Source organism: Lampetra fluviatilis, chromosome 68 (assembly GCF_964198595.1).
Source record: "Lampetra fluviatilis chromosome 68, kcLamFluv1.1, whole genome shotgun sequence".
Classification (NCBI taxonomy): domain Eukaryota; kingdom Metazoa; phylum Chordata; class Hyperoartia; order Petromyzontiformes; family Petromyzontidae; genus Lampetra; species Lampetra fluviatilis.
The window spans coordinates 3118177-3133154 of NC_136342.1; the positions used below are offsets into that span (position 1 = coordinate 3118177).

The following is a 14978-nucleotide window of genomic DNA, read 5'->3' on the forward strand; positions in this document are numbered from 1 at the left end:
CCACCCCCCCACACCTCCCCCACTCCACCCCCCCCACTCCACCCCCCCACTCCACCCCCCCCCCACTCCACTCCCCCACTCCACCCCACCCCGACTCCACCCACCTCCCCCCACCCCCCACCCCACCTCCCCCCCTACTCCCCCCACCTCCCCCCCACCACGGCTCACCGCTTGAAGCGCTCGTGACTGCACAGGTGGAAGCAGAAGCCGGCTCGCACGCGGCCGGCACGTCCTCGCCGCTGCTCCAGGTTCGTCTTGGACGCCCCACACGGTGGCGTAGTTGGTCATGTTGTTGTGCGAAGTGAACAGCTTCACCTTCTGCCTGCCGGCACGCAGCAGCAGCAACAACAGCAACAACAACAAACAAACAAACCAAGTCGTCAACGGCGACGACGACCGCCGCGTGTGTCGCGTGGCGAGCGGGCCCCGCCGGCAAGAGGTCGCGCGTCGGACCGCGCTGGTGACCATGGGTTGTGTGTGCACACGCATGCAGGCAGATGCACGCACGCACACACACACACGCACACCACGCACACACGCACACACAAAAGACAAAGACCCCCCCGTGTAGCCTGAACAGACCGTAGGGGCAAGTGGTGTGAGCGAGTAGCACCTATGAAACACAACGTGTGGGTGGCCAGCACCACGCCCGGCCGCCTTTGTCTCCCCGGTGGCGATGATTTTCCACACCGCACCAGGTACTCATTTGAGGCCGAGTCGACCTAGAGGAGGCCCAGGACCGGTTCAAATAATCGTCACTGGGTGTTGGCCGTGAGCGGGAATCGAATTCGGGTCGTCAGGTTCGTAGCGCTAACCGCTGCACCACCGCTCCCCACAAACCAAAGCCAAAGAGCCCTTAAGACTGTAGGGGCAAGTGCTGTTAGCGAGCACCTATGAAGGCCGGCACGGCACACGAGGGGGTGGGTGGCCAGCACCACGCCCGGTCGCCTTTGTCTCCCCAGTGGCGATATTTCCACACCGCACCAGGTACTCATTTGAGGCCGAGACGACCTAGGGGAGGCCCGGGACCGGTTCAGATAATCGGTGTTGGCCGTGAGCGGGGGGGGGGGGGGGGGAGCCGTACTTGCAGGAGTCGATGACGTAGACGACGTCGTTGATGGTGATGCTCGTCTCGGCGATGTTGGTCGACAGGATCACCTGGTGCACCGGGACACGGCAAGGGGGGGAGAGGGGCAGTCACGGTGGTGGCGGTGATGATAGCGGTGGTGGCGGTGAGGATAGCGGGGGTGGCGGTGGCGACGATGATAAAAGGTGGAAGCGATGGTGACGGTGGTGACGATGATGACAGTGGTGACGACGATGATGACGGTGGTGATGATGTTAGTGACGGTGGTTGGTGACTGTGATGATGAAAACGATGACGATAATGATGACGGAAGTGACGATGATGGTGGTGATGGTGGTGACGGTGATGACGATGACGACGACGATGATGATGACGATGATGACGATGATGAAAGCGATGACGATGATGATGACGGTGGTCACGGTGTTGGCGACGCTAGCGGTGGTGGCGGTGAGGATAGCGGGGGTGGCGGTGGCGACGATGATAAAAGGTGGAAGCGATGGTGACGGTGGTGACGATGATGACAGTGGTAACGACGATGATGACGGTGGTGACGATGTTAGTGAAGGTGGTTGGTGACTGTGATGATGAAAACGATGACGATAATGATGATGGAAGTGACGATGATGGTGGTGATGGTGGTGACGGTGATGATGATGACGACGACGATGATGATGACGATGATGAAAACGATGACGATGATGATGACGGTGGTCACGGTGTTGGCGACGCTAGCGGTGGTGGCGGTGATGATAGCGGTGGTGATAGCGGTGGCGACGATGATAAAGGCGGAAGCGATGATGACGGTGGTGATGATGATGACAGTGGTGACGATTGTGAAGATGTTGGTGACAGTGGTGTCGGTCATGACGATGATGACGATGATGACGATGATGACGATGGTGGTAACGACGATGATGACTGTGGTGACGATGATGGTGACGGTGGTGACGATGACAAAGGTGGCGACAGTGATGACGATGGTGACGGTGGTGACGATGTTGGTGACGATTTTGATGATGTTGGTGACGGTGGTGTCGGTGATGACGGTGGTGACGTTGATAATGGTGATAATGACGATGATGACTGTGATGACGGTGGTGACGATGTTGGTGACGGTGGTGTCGGTGATGACGATGATGACGATGATAATGGTGGTAACGACGATGATGACGGTGGTGACGATGATGGTGACGGTGGCGACGATGATGGTGACGGTGGTGACGATGATAAAGGTGGCGACAGTGATGACGGTGGTGACGATTTTGATGATGTTGGTGATGGTGATGACGATGATGACGGTGGTGACGATATTAGTGACGGTGGTTGGTGACTGTGATGATGAAAACGATGACGATAATGATGACGGAAGTGACGATGATGGTGGTGATGGTGGTGACGGTGATGATGATGACGACGATGATGGTGACGGTGGTGACAGTAATGATAATGACGGTGGTGACGATGATGGTGATGATGACGGTGGTGACAGTGATGATGATGACAGTGAAGACGACGATGGTGACGGTGGTTACGATGATGATGATGATGGTGGTGACGACCATGATGATGACGACGATGCCGATAGCAGCGATGACGACGTCAATGATGATGACGGCGTCGACGATGATGACGACGATGACGATAGCAGCAATCACGACGTCAATGATGATGACGACACTGACGACGATGCCGATAGCAGCGATGACGACGACGATGACGATGATGACGATGATGACGATGATGACGACGATGCCGATAGCAGCGATGACGACGTCAATGATGATGATGACGACGACGACGATGACGACGATGCTGATAGCAGCGATCACGACGTCAATGATGATGACGATGATGACGATAACGACGACGACGATGATGACGATGATGACGATGATGACGATGATGACGACGATGCCGATAGCAGCGACGGCACCTTGGTGACGTTGTCAGGCACGCTGTCGAACACCAGACGCTGCTCCTCCCGCGGGATCTGCGAGTGGAGCGGCAGGATCCGGTACCGGCCCCCCCCTGCTCACCACGCAAAGACAAAGATCCCCCGTGTAGCCTCAACAGACCGTCGGGGCAAGTGCTGTTAGCAAGCAGCAGCACCTGTGAAGGCCGGCACGGCACACGAGGTGGTGGGTGGCCAGCACCACGCCCGATCGCCTTTGTCTCCCCCAGTGGCGACGTTTACCACATCGCACCGGGTACTCATTTCATGCTGAGACGACCTAGGGGAGGCCCAGGACCGGGTCAGATAATCGTCCACCGGTGTTGGCCGTGAGCGGGAATCGAACTCGGGTCGCCGGGTTCGTAGCGCAGCAGCGTAGCGCTAACCGCTGCACCACCGCTCCCCCCACAATACACACAAAGACAAAGATCCCCCGTATAGCTTGAACAGACTGTAGGGGCAAGTGCTGTTAGCGAGCAGCATCTATGAAGGCCGGAACGGCACACGAGGGGGTGGGTGGCCAGCACCACGCCCGGCCGCCTTTGTCTCCCCAGTGGCGATGCTCACCACACACGGCACCAGGCTACTTATTTGAGGCCGAGTCTACCTACGAGAGGGCACCAGGACCGGTTCAGATTACACTGGTTAACAAAAAAAAAACGTTTTTTTTCTGGCCTGGACTTTTGCTAATTTCAGGGCGCCGATTCCAAATCTGATCTCAGATTTGCTCTATCACATCTCATTTTTTATGCTATCGGCATACCCCGTTTTCATTGATTTTACCCGAAATTAACTCTGTCACTTATGATTGCAAGTTGTTGCGAGTCAGTGACCGCTTTAGTGTTAAAATACGGCGCTGTATTTTTAGGACGGTGTGTTTATAATATAATTTTATGTAGATATCCACATTTATTTAATACTTTTCTTCTGCAGTTTTGATTGAAAATGCAATATTTGATTTCTCAAAAACCGGATTTGTGATGGACAAAAACTGATGCCAGATCTGGAAGCAGCACCCCCCCACCCCTCCGCCCCCCCTCCCCCGTCCCCCCCACCGGACCGGCATCGCCCACCGCGACAAAACCGCGGCCTCACCAAAGTGCGGCAAGTTCTCCAGGTACTTCTGCAGCGCGAAGATCAGGTTCCAGCCGGGCAGGAAGACCAGGATGGCGCCATGTACGCTGAGCGTGCCGATGTAGCGGATCAGCGCCTCCACCAGCTCGAAGGACAGCTCCTTCTCGCTGAGCTGCGCCATCGCGCGCTTCGTGGCCTCCGAGTAGCCGGCGGCGCAGATCTGGTTGCAGTTAACCTGCGGAGAACGCCGGGGTCGGGAGGCGGTGGTGGTGGTGATTCTCAGCGCAACACGGTGTGGTTAGGCGTCACCAGGCGTTGGTGGCTGTGAGCGGGAATCGAATTTGGGTCGCCGTAGCGCAGTGCGCTAACCGCTGCACCGCCGCTCCCCAAACACACGCGCGCACACGCACGCACAAACTCACGCGGGCAAACACACGAACACACACACGCGCACAACCGTACACACGCACGCACATGCCAACACGCCAACGCGCACACACGCAAACATATGAACACACAAACACACGCACCAATTACACACGCAAACGCGCAAACACACGAACCCAAACACACAAACACCCACACGCGCACACACACGCACCAACATACACACGCACGCACGCAAACACACGAACGCACACACACGCACGCACCCACACGCATCCACACACGCACCCATACGCACACACGCACGCACACACACGCACACGTACACATACACATACACACGCACACACACAAAGATCCCCCATATAGCCTTAACAGACTGTAGGGGCAAGTGCTGTTAGCGAGCACCTATGAAGGCCGGAACGGCACACGAGGGGGTGGGTGGCCAGCACCACGCTCGACCGCCTTTGTCTCCCTAGTGGCAATGTTTACACACCGCACCAGGTACTCATTTGAGGCTGAGTCGACCTAGAGGAGGCCCGGGACCGGTTCAGATAATCGTCACTGGTGTTGGCCGTGAACGGGAATCGAACTCGTGTCGCCGGGTTCATAGCGCAGCGCGCTAACCACTACACTACCGCTCCCCACACACACGCACACACACGCACGCACCCACACGCATCCACACACGCACCCATACGCACACACGCACGCACACACACACACACGCACACGCACACACACACACGCACACACACACGCACACGTACACACACACACGCACACACACGCACACACACGCACACACACACGCACACCCATCCACACACGCACACGCACACACAGCAAACTCGCACCTCCTCGTCAGTTCCACCGCCGTCGTCGTCCTGGCCCTTCTTGCGCTTGTCCGGAGGGGGCGCCACGAAGTTGGTCATCTGGATGCAGTCCTCCAGCAGGTACTCTGACGTCAGGAGCAGGGGGGGTTGTGGGTAGGAGCAGGGGGGGTTGTGGGTAGGGGTGGGAGGGGGGCGGCACCAAGTTGGTCATCTGGATGCAGTCCTCCAGCAGGGGCTCTGACGTCAGGAGCAGGGGGGGTTGTGGGTAGGAGCAGGGGGGGTTGTGGGTAGGAGTGGGGGGGGGCGGCACCAAGTTGGTCATCTGGATGCAGTCCTCCAGCAGGTACTCTGACGTCAGGAGCAGGGGGGGTTGTGGGTAGGAGCAGGGGGGGTTGTGGGTAGGAGCGGGGGGGGTTGTGGGTAGGAGCGGGGGGGGTTGTGGGTAGGAGCAGGGGGGGGTTGTGGGTAGGAGCAGGGGGGGTTGTGGGTAGGAGCGGGGGGGGTTGTGGGTAGGAGCGGGAGGGGGCGGCACCAAGTTGGCCATCTGGATGCAGTCCTCCAGCAGGTACTCTGACGTCAGGAGCAGGGGGGGTTGTGGGTAGGAGCAGGGGGGGTTGTGGGTAGGGGTGGGGGGGGGCAGCACCAAGTTGGCCATCTGGATGCAGTCCTCCAGCAGGTACTCTGACGTCAGGAGCAGGGGGGGTTGTGGGTAGGAGCAGGGGGGGTTGTGGGTAGGAGCGGGGGGGGTTATGGGTAGGGGTGGGGGGGGGCAGCACCAAGTTGGTCATCTGGATGCAGTCCTCCAGCAGGTACTCTGACGTCAGGAGCAGGGGGGGTTGTGGGTAGGAGCAGGGGGGGTTGTGGGTAGGAGCGGGGGGGGTTATGGGTAGGGGTGGGGGGGGGCAGCACCAAGTTGGTCATCTGGATGCAGTCCTCCAGCAGGTACTCTGACGTCAGGAGCAGGGGGGGTTGTGGGTAGGGGTGGGGGGTGTACGAGGTGAACCGTGACACTGCAGGGAGGCTTGGGAGCCGACTGGGTTAGGGGTGAGACTCAGGCCTCAGGCTCGCGATAGGGAGACAGAGCTGACAGCAATCACTTGCGTCAAACAAGTCTGTTAAGGCTACACGGGGGATCTTTGTCTTTGTTTTGTGGGGAGTGGTGGTGCAGCGGTCAGCGCTACGAACCTGACGACCCGAATTTGATTCCCGCATTACGGCCAACACCGGCGACGATTATTGGAACCGTTCCTGGGCCTCCCCTAGGTCGACTCGGCCGCAAATGTGTGGGCGGGCCACGGGGCTGGTGGCACGTGCTCACCTTGCACGGTGAACGTTCGTCCGTGCACCTCGATGACTGGGCAGCAGCCGAAGTACTCGCTGAACATGGTGGTGTCGATGGTGGCCGACATGAGGACGATGCGCGCGTCCGGGAAGGTGCGCATCACGTCGCTGAGCACCACGAGGAGGAAGTCCGACTGACGGGGGGCAGGCCACACGTCACCACCCGTGGGGGAGCCACTCACAGAGACCCCCACAGAGACCCACAGAGACCCACACTCAAAGAGACCCACATTCATAGAGACCCACAGAGACCCACACTCACAGAGACCCATACTCAAAGAGACCCACACTCATAGAGACCCACACTCATAGAGACTCATAGAGACCCACACTCATAGAGACCCACAGTGCCCACACTCACAGAAACCCACACAGAGACCCACAGACCATCACTCATAGAGACCCACAGACACCCACACAGACACACGGATGGGCGCGTGTGGAGCGACGGCTCACGTTGAGGTCCCTCTCATGGATCTCGTCCACGATCACGTGACTGATGCCCCACACAGACCATCATAGAGATCCACAGACACCCACACTCACAGAAACCCACAGACACCCACACTCACAGAGACCCACAGAGACCCACACTCAAAGAGACCCACACTCAAAGAGACCCACATTCATAGAGACCCACAGAGACCCACACTCACAGAGACCCATACTCATAGAGACCCACACTCATAGAGACTCATAGAGACCCACACTCATAGAGACCCACAGTGCCCACACTCACAGAAACCCACACAGAGACCCACAGACCATCACTCATAGAGACCCACAGACACCCACACAGACACACGGATGGGCGCGTGTGGAGCGACGGCTCACGTTGAGGTCCCTCTCGTGGATCTCGTCCACGATCACGTGACTGATGCCCCATAGAGACCCACACAGACCATCATAGAGATCCACAGACACCCACACTCACAGAGACCCACAGACACCCACACTCACAGAGACCCACAGACACCCACACTCACAGAGACCCACAGACACCCATACTCATAGAGACCCACAGACACCCACACTCACAGAGACCCACAGACACCCACACTCACAGAGACCACCAGACACCCATACTCACAGAGACCCACAGACACCCACACTCACAGAGACCCACAGACACCCACACTCATAGAGACCCACAGACACCCACACTCACAGAGACCCACAGACACCCACACTCACAGAAACCCACAGACACCCACACTCACAGAGACCCACAGACACCCACACTCACAGAGACCCACAGACACCCATACTCATAGAGACCCACAGACACCCACACTCACAGAGACCCACAGACACCCATACTCACAGAGACCCACAGACACCCACACTCACAGAGACCCACAGACACCCACACTCACAGAGACCCACAGACACCCACACTCACAGAGACCCACAGACACCCATACTCACAGAGACCCACAGACACCCATACTCATAGAGACCCACAGACACCCACACTCACAGAGACCCACAGACACCCACACTCACAGAGACCCACAGACACCCACACTCACAGAGACCCACAGACACCCACACTCACAGAGACCCACAGACACCCATACTCACAGAGACCCACAGACACCCACACTCACAGAGACCCACAGACACCCACACTCACAGAGACCCACAGACACCCACACTCACAGAGACCCACAGACACCCATACTCACAGAGACCCACAGACACCCATACTCATAGAGACCCACAGACACCCACACTCACAGAGACCCACAGACACCCACACTCACAGAGACCCACAGACACCCATACTCACATAGACCCATACTCACAGAGACCCACAGACACCCACACTCACAGAGACCCACAGACACCCACACTCACAGAGACCCACAGACACCCACACTCATAGAGACTCAGAGACCCACACTCATAGAGACCCACAGACACCCACACTCAGAGAGACCCACAGACACCCACACAGACCATCATTCACAGAGACCCACAGAAACCCACACTCATAGAGACCCACAGACACCCATACTCATAGAGACCCACAGAGACCTATACTCAGAGACCCACACAGACACCTATACTCATAGAGACCCACAGACACCTATACTCATAGAGACCCACAGACACCCACACTCACAGAGACCCACACACACCATCACTCAGAGACCCACAGACACCCACACAGTCACACGGATGGACGCGTGTGGAGTGATGGCTCACGTTGAGGTCCCTCTCGTGGATCTCGTCCACGATCACGTGACTGATTCCCAGTAGAGACCCACAGAGACCCATACTCATAGAGACCCACAGACACCCACACTCACAGACACCCATACTCATAGAGACCTACACTCACAGAGACCCACAGACACCCACACAGACCATCATTCACAGAGACCCACAGACACCCACACAGACACACAGATGGGCGCGTGAGGAGTGACGGCTCACGTTGAGGTCCCTCTCGTGGATCTCGTCCACGATCACGTGACTGATGCCCCGTAGGCCCGACTCCAGCTTCCTCAGCAGCACTCCTGGAGGCGGCGGGGGGCGGCACACACACACACTCCAGTCAGCACACACACACTCCAGCACACACACACACTCCAGCACACACACAGACACTCCAGTCAGCATACACACACACACACAGACGCTCCAGTCAGCACACACAACAACAACCGCCATTCGCCACTAAGTGGCGGTGACGTCACCACGACGCTTGTGCCAGTCTAGGTGCACGTTGAGGCGTATGCCTCCAACTGCCCAGTAGCAGCGTCCTTCACGAGCCTCCTCCACAGAGGCCGATCTTGACACCGCTGGTACCAGTCATCGGCAAGTCCACTCGACTCCACGTCCTCCTGTACCACATCACTCCATCTCTTCTCTAGCCCGTGCCGCGCCCGTTTAGCCCCCTCGATCCGGCCGAACAAAAGCTGTTTAGGCATGCGGTGGCTGGGCATGCGGGCTACATGACCCAGCCAACGCAGCCTTGCCTGCCGGAGGAGCTCACTGATGGGACTTTGCCCAGATCTTTCAAGGACTTGTGAGCTACTCACACAATCCAGCCTGGTTAAACCCAGGATGGATCGTAGGCAGGCCAGCCTAAATGTTTCCAACCGGCGAAGATGCTCCACTAGGGGGGTCCACGTTTCGCAAGCGTAGAGAAGGGAGGGAATGACCGTGGCCGAGAAGACCTGAAGCTTCGTGCGGAGCGACAGACCAGGTAGCTTCCACACAGCGTTACGCAACCGATTAAAAGATATTGCCGCTCGACTGATTCGGAGTGAGACCTCTGCTGATAAACTGGAGCCGGTCATAAGCACACTGCCCAGGTATGGGAAACTCTCTCCACAACTGCCCCATCACCAATTGGGAGTTGTGGGGGTGGAGTGTCCGATGGTACAAAATACCCAGGCAGGTGCTTAGTTTTGGTGGGGCTGATGGTAAGGCCCCACCTCTTAGTGGCACGCTCCAGTCTCAGCAGCAGCGTCTCCAACTCCTCTTCTGAATGAGCGGCTATTACCAAATCATCGGCATACATAACGTGGTTGACCAATAGGGAGCCATCCCTTGATCGCACCCGGGCGTCGATCAGCCTCCCATTATATCTGTACCAAATGGAAATTCCCCGGTACACACACACCAGTCAGCACACACACACACACTCCACACACACACACACACCAGTCAGCACACACACACACACCAGCACACACACACTCCAGCACACACACACACACAATCCAGCACGCACACACACACTCCAGAACACTCACACACCAGTCAGCACACACACAAAGACGCTCCGGTCAGCACACACATCGCCACTGGGGAGACAAAGGCGGCCGGGCGTGGTGCTGGCCACCCACCCCCTCGTGTGCCGTTCCGGCCTTCATAGGTGCTCGCTAACAGCACTTGCCCCTACAGTCTGTTAAGGCTATATGGGGGATCTTTGCTTGTATGTGGGAGTGGTGGTGGAGCGGTTAGCGCTACGCTGCGCTACGAACCCGGCGACACGAGTTCGATTCCCGTTCACAGCCACCAACACCGGTGACGATTATCTGAACCGGTCCTGGGCCTCCTCTAGGTCGACTCAGCCTCAAATGAGTACCTGGTGCGGTGTGTAAGAAAATCGCCGCTGGGGAGACAAAGGTGGCCGGGCGTGGTGTTGCCGTTCCAGCCTTCATGAGGTGCTGCTCAATCTTGATTTAAAGCTTTCGTGACTGCAGGGATTCATGTTCTTGGTTCTTTCGGTAAAGTCACGTAGAAGGGAAATAATAAAATAATAAAAATAAAACAAAATAAAAAAAACATTTTTATTCTTTAATTTTATTATCACGTAGAAGGGAAGTAATAAAATAATAAAAATAAAACATAATAAATTTTTTAATCTTGATTTAAAGCTTTCGTGACTGCAGGGATTCATGTTCTTGGTTCTTTCGGTAAAGTCACGTGGAAGGGAAATAATAAAATAAAATTAATATAAAAAAAGGAATTTTTTTTAATATTAATATTATTTTATTATTATATTCTTGGTTCTTGCGGTAACGTCACGTAGAAGGGAAATTAAAATAAAATTAATATAAAAAATAACATTTTTTTATATTAATATTATTTTATTACTATATTCTTGGTTCTTGCGGTAAAGTCACGTAGAAGGGAAAAAAAAAATGTATATCAAAAAGAAAAAGAAATGTTTTATATTAATATTATTTTATTATTTCCCTTCTACGTGACTTTACCGAAAGAACCAAGAATACAGGTGCTGCTACTCGCTAACGGCACTTTCCCCAACGGTCTGTTAATGATGACGTCACCCTGCTGCTGCTGCTGCTGCTCTATATAAGAACGGGAGGCACAGCAGAGCCCCTCACCATTCTGGCGAATTTCCCGATGATACCAGCGAAACGTCGCACTCAAATTGTAAATGTTGTGGTTTCACGCTTCAACACACCGGTGGTGGCTAAAGCAGCGAACTACTTGTCTTTTGTCAACGTGACACTTTTTTACCGCTTGGCCGTGTCGGGTGGTGGAGGCTTACGACACATTTATAAATAACGCGACGATCTGAACCCAAAAACGTTGATTACGAGTCTGCGAAGGCTACACGTGTGGGCGGGGAGGGAGATGTTTGTCTTTGTGGTGGTGGTGGTGGTGGTGGTGAGTGGGTTACCGACGGTGCAGAAGAGGATGCTGCCGTGAGGCCTGGGCAGGATGGACTCGAAGCGCACGCTGTAGCCGCAGCTCAGGCCCACGTCCTCGCCGCGCTCAAACGCCACTCGCTCCGCCACCGACACGGCGCTGATGCGGCGCGGCTGGCGAGGCGGCAACGACAACCGCGACGGTAACCACGGTAACCACGGTGAGGGGAGGGTGGTCGGTAGGTGTAGCGATGGTGTGGCAGTGGTGTGGCGGTGGTGGCAGTGGTGTGGCAGCGGTGTGGTGAGGCGGGGGTGGTCGGTAGGTGTGGCGGTGGTGGTGTGGTGGCGGTGGTGGCGGTGTGGTGGTGGTGGTGTCGGTGGTGTGGCGGAGGTATGGCGGAGTGTGGCGGTGGTGGCGGTGGTTGCGGTGGTGGCAGTGGTGGTTGCGGTGTTGGCGGTGGTGGTGGCGGTGGGCGATCGTTCGGTACCTGCGTGACGACGATGCTGCAGTCGGCTCCGTGGCCGTCCAGGATGAACTGGTCGAGGATGAACTGCGGCACCTGTGTGGTTTTGCCGCAGCCCGTCTGGCCGCGCACGATCACCACCGAGTGCTCCCGCACCGCCGCCAGGAGCTGCTCACGGAACTCGGCCATCGGCAGCTGAAGACGCTCGCTGGCCAACTGCACCGGGTGGGCGGGAGGGTGGGACACGCACGGTCACTGACACAGTCAACACAAGCACCACCATCATCATCATCGTCACCACCACCACCACCACCACGGTCACCACCACCACAACCACGACCATGACCACCACCATGGTCACCACCACGACGACCACCACCATCACCACGATCACCACCACGGTACCACCACCACGGTCACCACCACAGTCACCGCCACAACCACCACCACGGTCACCACCACCGTCACCACCACAACCACCACCACCACCACCACGGTCACCACCACCACCAATTTTTTTTGTCCTCTATGGCTCTTTCGTGAAAGTCACGTACAGTGAAACCTTGGATTGCGAGCATAACACTGGTCAACACACTTGTTCTGGCATAAGGTTTTCCAACGGTTTTAAGGTAATTTTTGGGGTGCTGATTCCAAATCTGGCATCACATCAGGTTCTTGAGATATCAAATATTGCATTTTCAATAAAAACTGCAGAAGAAAAATATTAAATAAATGTGGATATCTACATAAATTGATATTATAAACGCACTATCCTAAAAATACAGCACCGTATTTTAACACTAAAGCAGTCACTGACTCGCAACAACTTGCAATCATAAGTGACAGAGTTCATTTCGGGTGAAATCAATAAAACGGGGTATGCCGATAGCATACAAATGAGATGCGATAGAGCAAATCTGAGATCAGATTTGGAATCAGCACCCTGAAATTAGCAAAAGTCCAGGCCAGAAAAAAATGTTTATCTTTTGTTGACCAGTGTTACTCCTTCCAGAAACGTGCTTGTCATCCAAATCACCCGTGTATCATCAAAGCACCTCCTGTATCGGTTGTGATCACGTGACGCTGGGCAGGCGAAGCGTGCGTGTGTGCTGCTCGTATTGCAAGACCCCCCCCCCCCTCGCTTGTTTATCAAATTAATATTTATTAGAAACATTTTGCTCGTCTTGCAAAGCACTCGCAGACCAAGTTACTCGCAATCCAAGGTTTTAGAAACACGTGATGACTTTACCGAAAGAACAAAAGAGTACTCGGGTAAAATCAATGAAAACGGGGTATGCCGATAGCATAGAAATGAGATGTGATAGAGCAAATCTGAGATCAGATTTGGAATCAGCACCCTGAAATTAGCAAAAGTCCAGGCCAGAAAAAAATGTGTTTTTTTGGTTGACCGGTGTTACTCCTTCCGTGTATCAGTTGTGATCACGTGACGCTGTATTGCAAGACCCCCCCCTCGCTCGTTTGTCAAATTAATATTTATTTGAAAAATTTTGCTCGTCTTGCAAAGCACTCGCAGACCAAGTTACTCGCAATCCAAGGTTTTACCGGAGTTAGAAACACGCGATGACTTTACCGAAAGCTTCAAATGAAGATTACGATTTTTGTTTTTGTACGTGTGCTTTTTTTAAAAGTGATTTTTTTACGCTCACTAGACTTTGCACTGTGTTTTTGTTGTTGTTGTTGTTTTAAGGTTCTGACCCCCGTGCCTGCTTACTGTAAATCTGTGAAAAATTATCATCGAGCTATAGCTCATCGGATTTCTCCTCCGGTAATAAAGAGCGATTCTGTTTGAGCGGCGTGCCTGCTTGTAGCTGTCGTCGTTTTCCATCTTGTAGACGAGGGCGCTGTGCAGATCCCTGCTGACCATCTCCGGGGTCGCCTGCCACGCACACGACATCACCACCACCACCGTCATCGTCGTCATCGTCGTCATCATCATCATCATCGCTATCAGCATCGTCGTCGTCATCAGCATCATCATCATCGTCATCATCATCATCATCGTTATCATCATCATCATCATCATCGTTATCATCATCATCATCATCATCGTTATCATCATCATCGTCGTCATCATCACCGTCGTCATCAGCGTCATCATCATCATCATCGTCGTCGTCGTCATCATCGTCGTCGTCATCGTCGTCGTCATCATCATCAGCGTCATCATCATCAGCGTCATCATCATCAGCGTCATCATCGTCATTATAATAATTATTGTTATTTTGTTTTTACAAATTAAAATTTCATTTTTTAATTTCATTTTTTTTTAATTAATAAAAATAAAATAATATCGTTATTATTTTATTTTTACTAATTTAAATTTCATTTTTTTCACCTACGTGGTGACTTTACCGAAAAAACCAAGAGTACGAATCCTTGCAGTCACGAAAGCTTCAAATCTAGACTCTTCGTTTTTGTGCGTGCACACACACGTGTCCGTGGTGTCCGTGCGTGAGCGCGTGCGTCTGTCTCACGGTGGGTAGGGTACGGGTATCGGGTGAGTGCGTGTGTGAGTGCGTGTGAGCGCGTGCGTGAGCGCGTGCGTGAGCGCGTGTGTGAGCGCGTGTGCGTGTGAGCGTGCGTGTCCGTGGTGTCCGTGTGTGAGCGCGTGTGTGAGCGTGTGTGAGCGTGCGTGAGCGTGCGTGAGCGAGCGTGCGTGTGTGAGCGTGCGAGTCTCAC

General features: G+C 54.7%; 2 protein-coding genes across 2 annotated transcripts in view; both read right to left on the minus strand.

Moving 5' to 3' along the window:
- Positions 1-14978, minus strand: part of LOC144952499 (ATP-dependent RNA helicase A-like) — a 66669-nt gene that overhangs the window by 13167 nt on the left and 38524 nt on the right.
- Positions 232-14169, minus strand: LOC144952498 (ATP-dependent RNA helicase A-like). The gene is made up of 10 exons (XM_078882943.1): positions 14098-14169; positions 12303-12494; positions 11847-11988; positions 9122-9204; positions 6657-6813; positions 5360-5463; positions 4137-4350; positions 3024-3118; positions 1085-1158; positions 232-318 (listed from the first exon to the last, which is right to left on the minus strand). Exons 1-10 carry the CDS (start codon positions 14161-14163, stop codon positions 312-314), a joined length of 1134 nt encoding a protein of 377 aa, XP_078739069.1. The 5' UTR covers positions 14164-14169; the 3' UTR covers positions 232-311.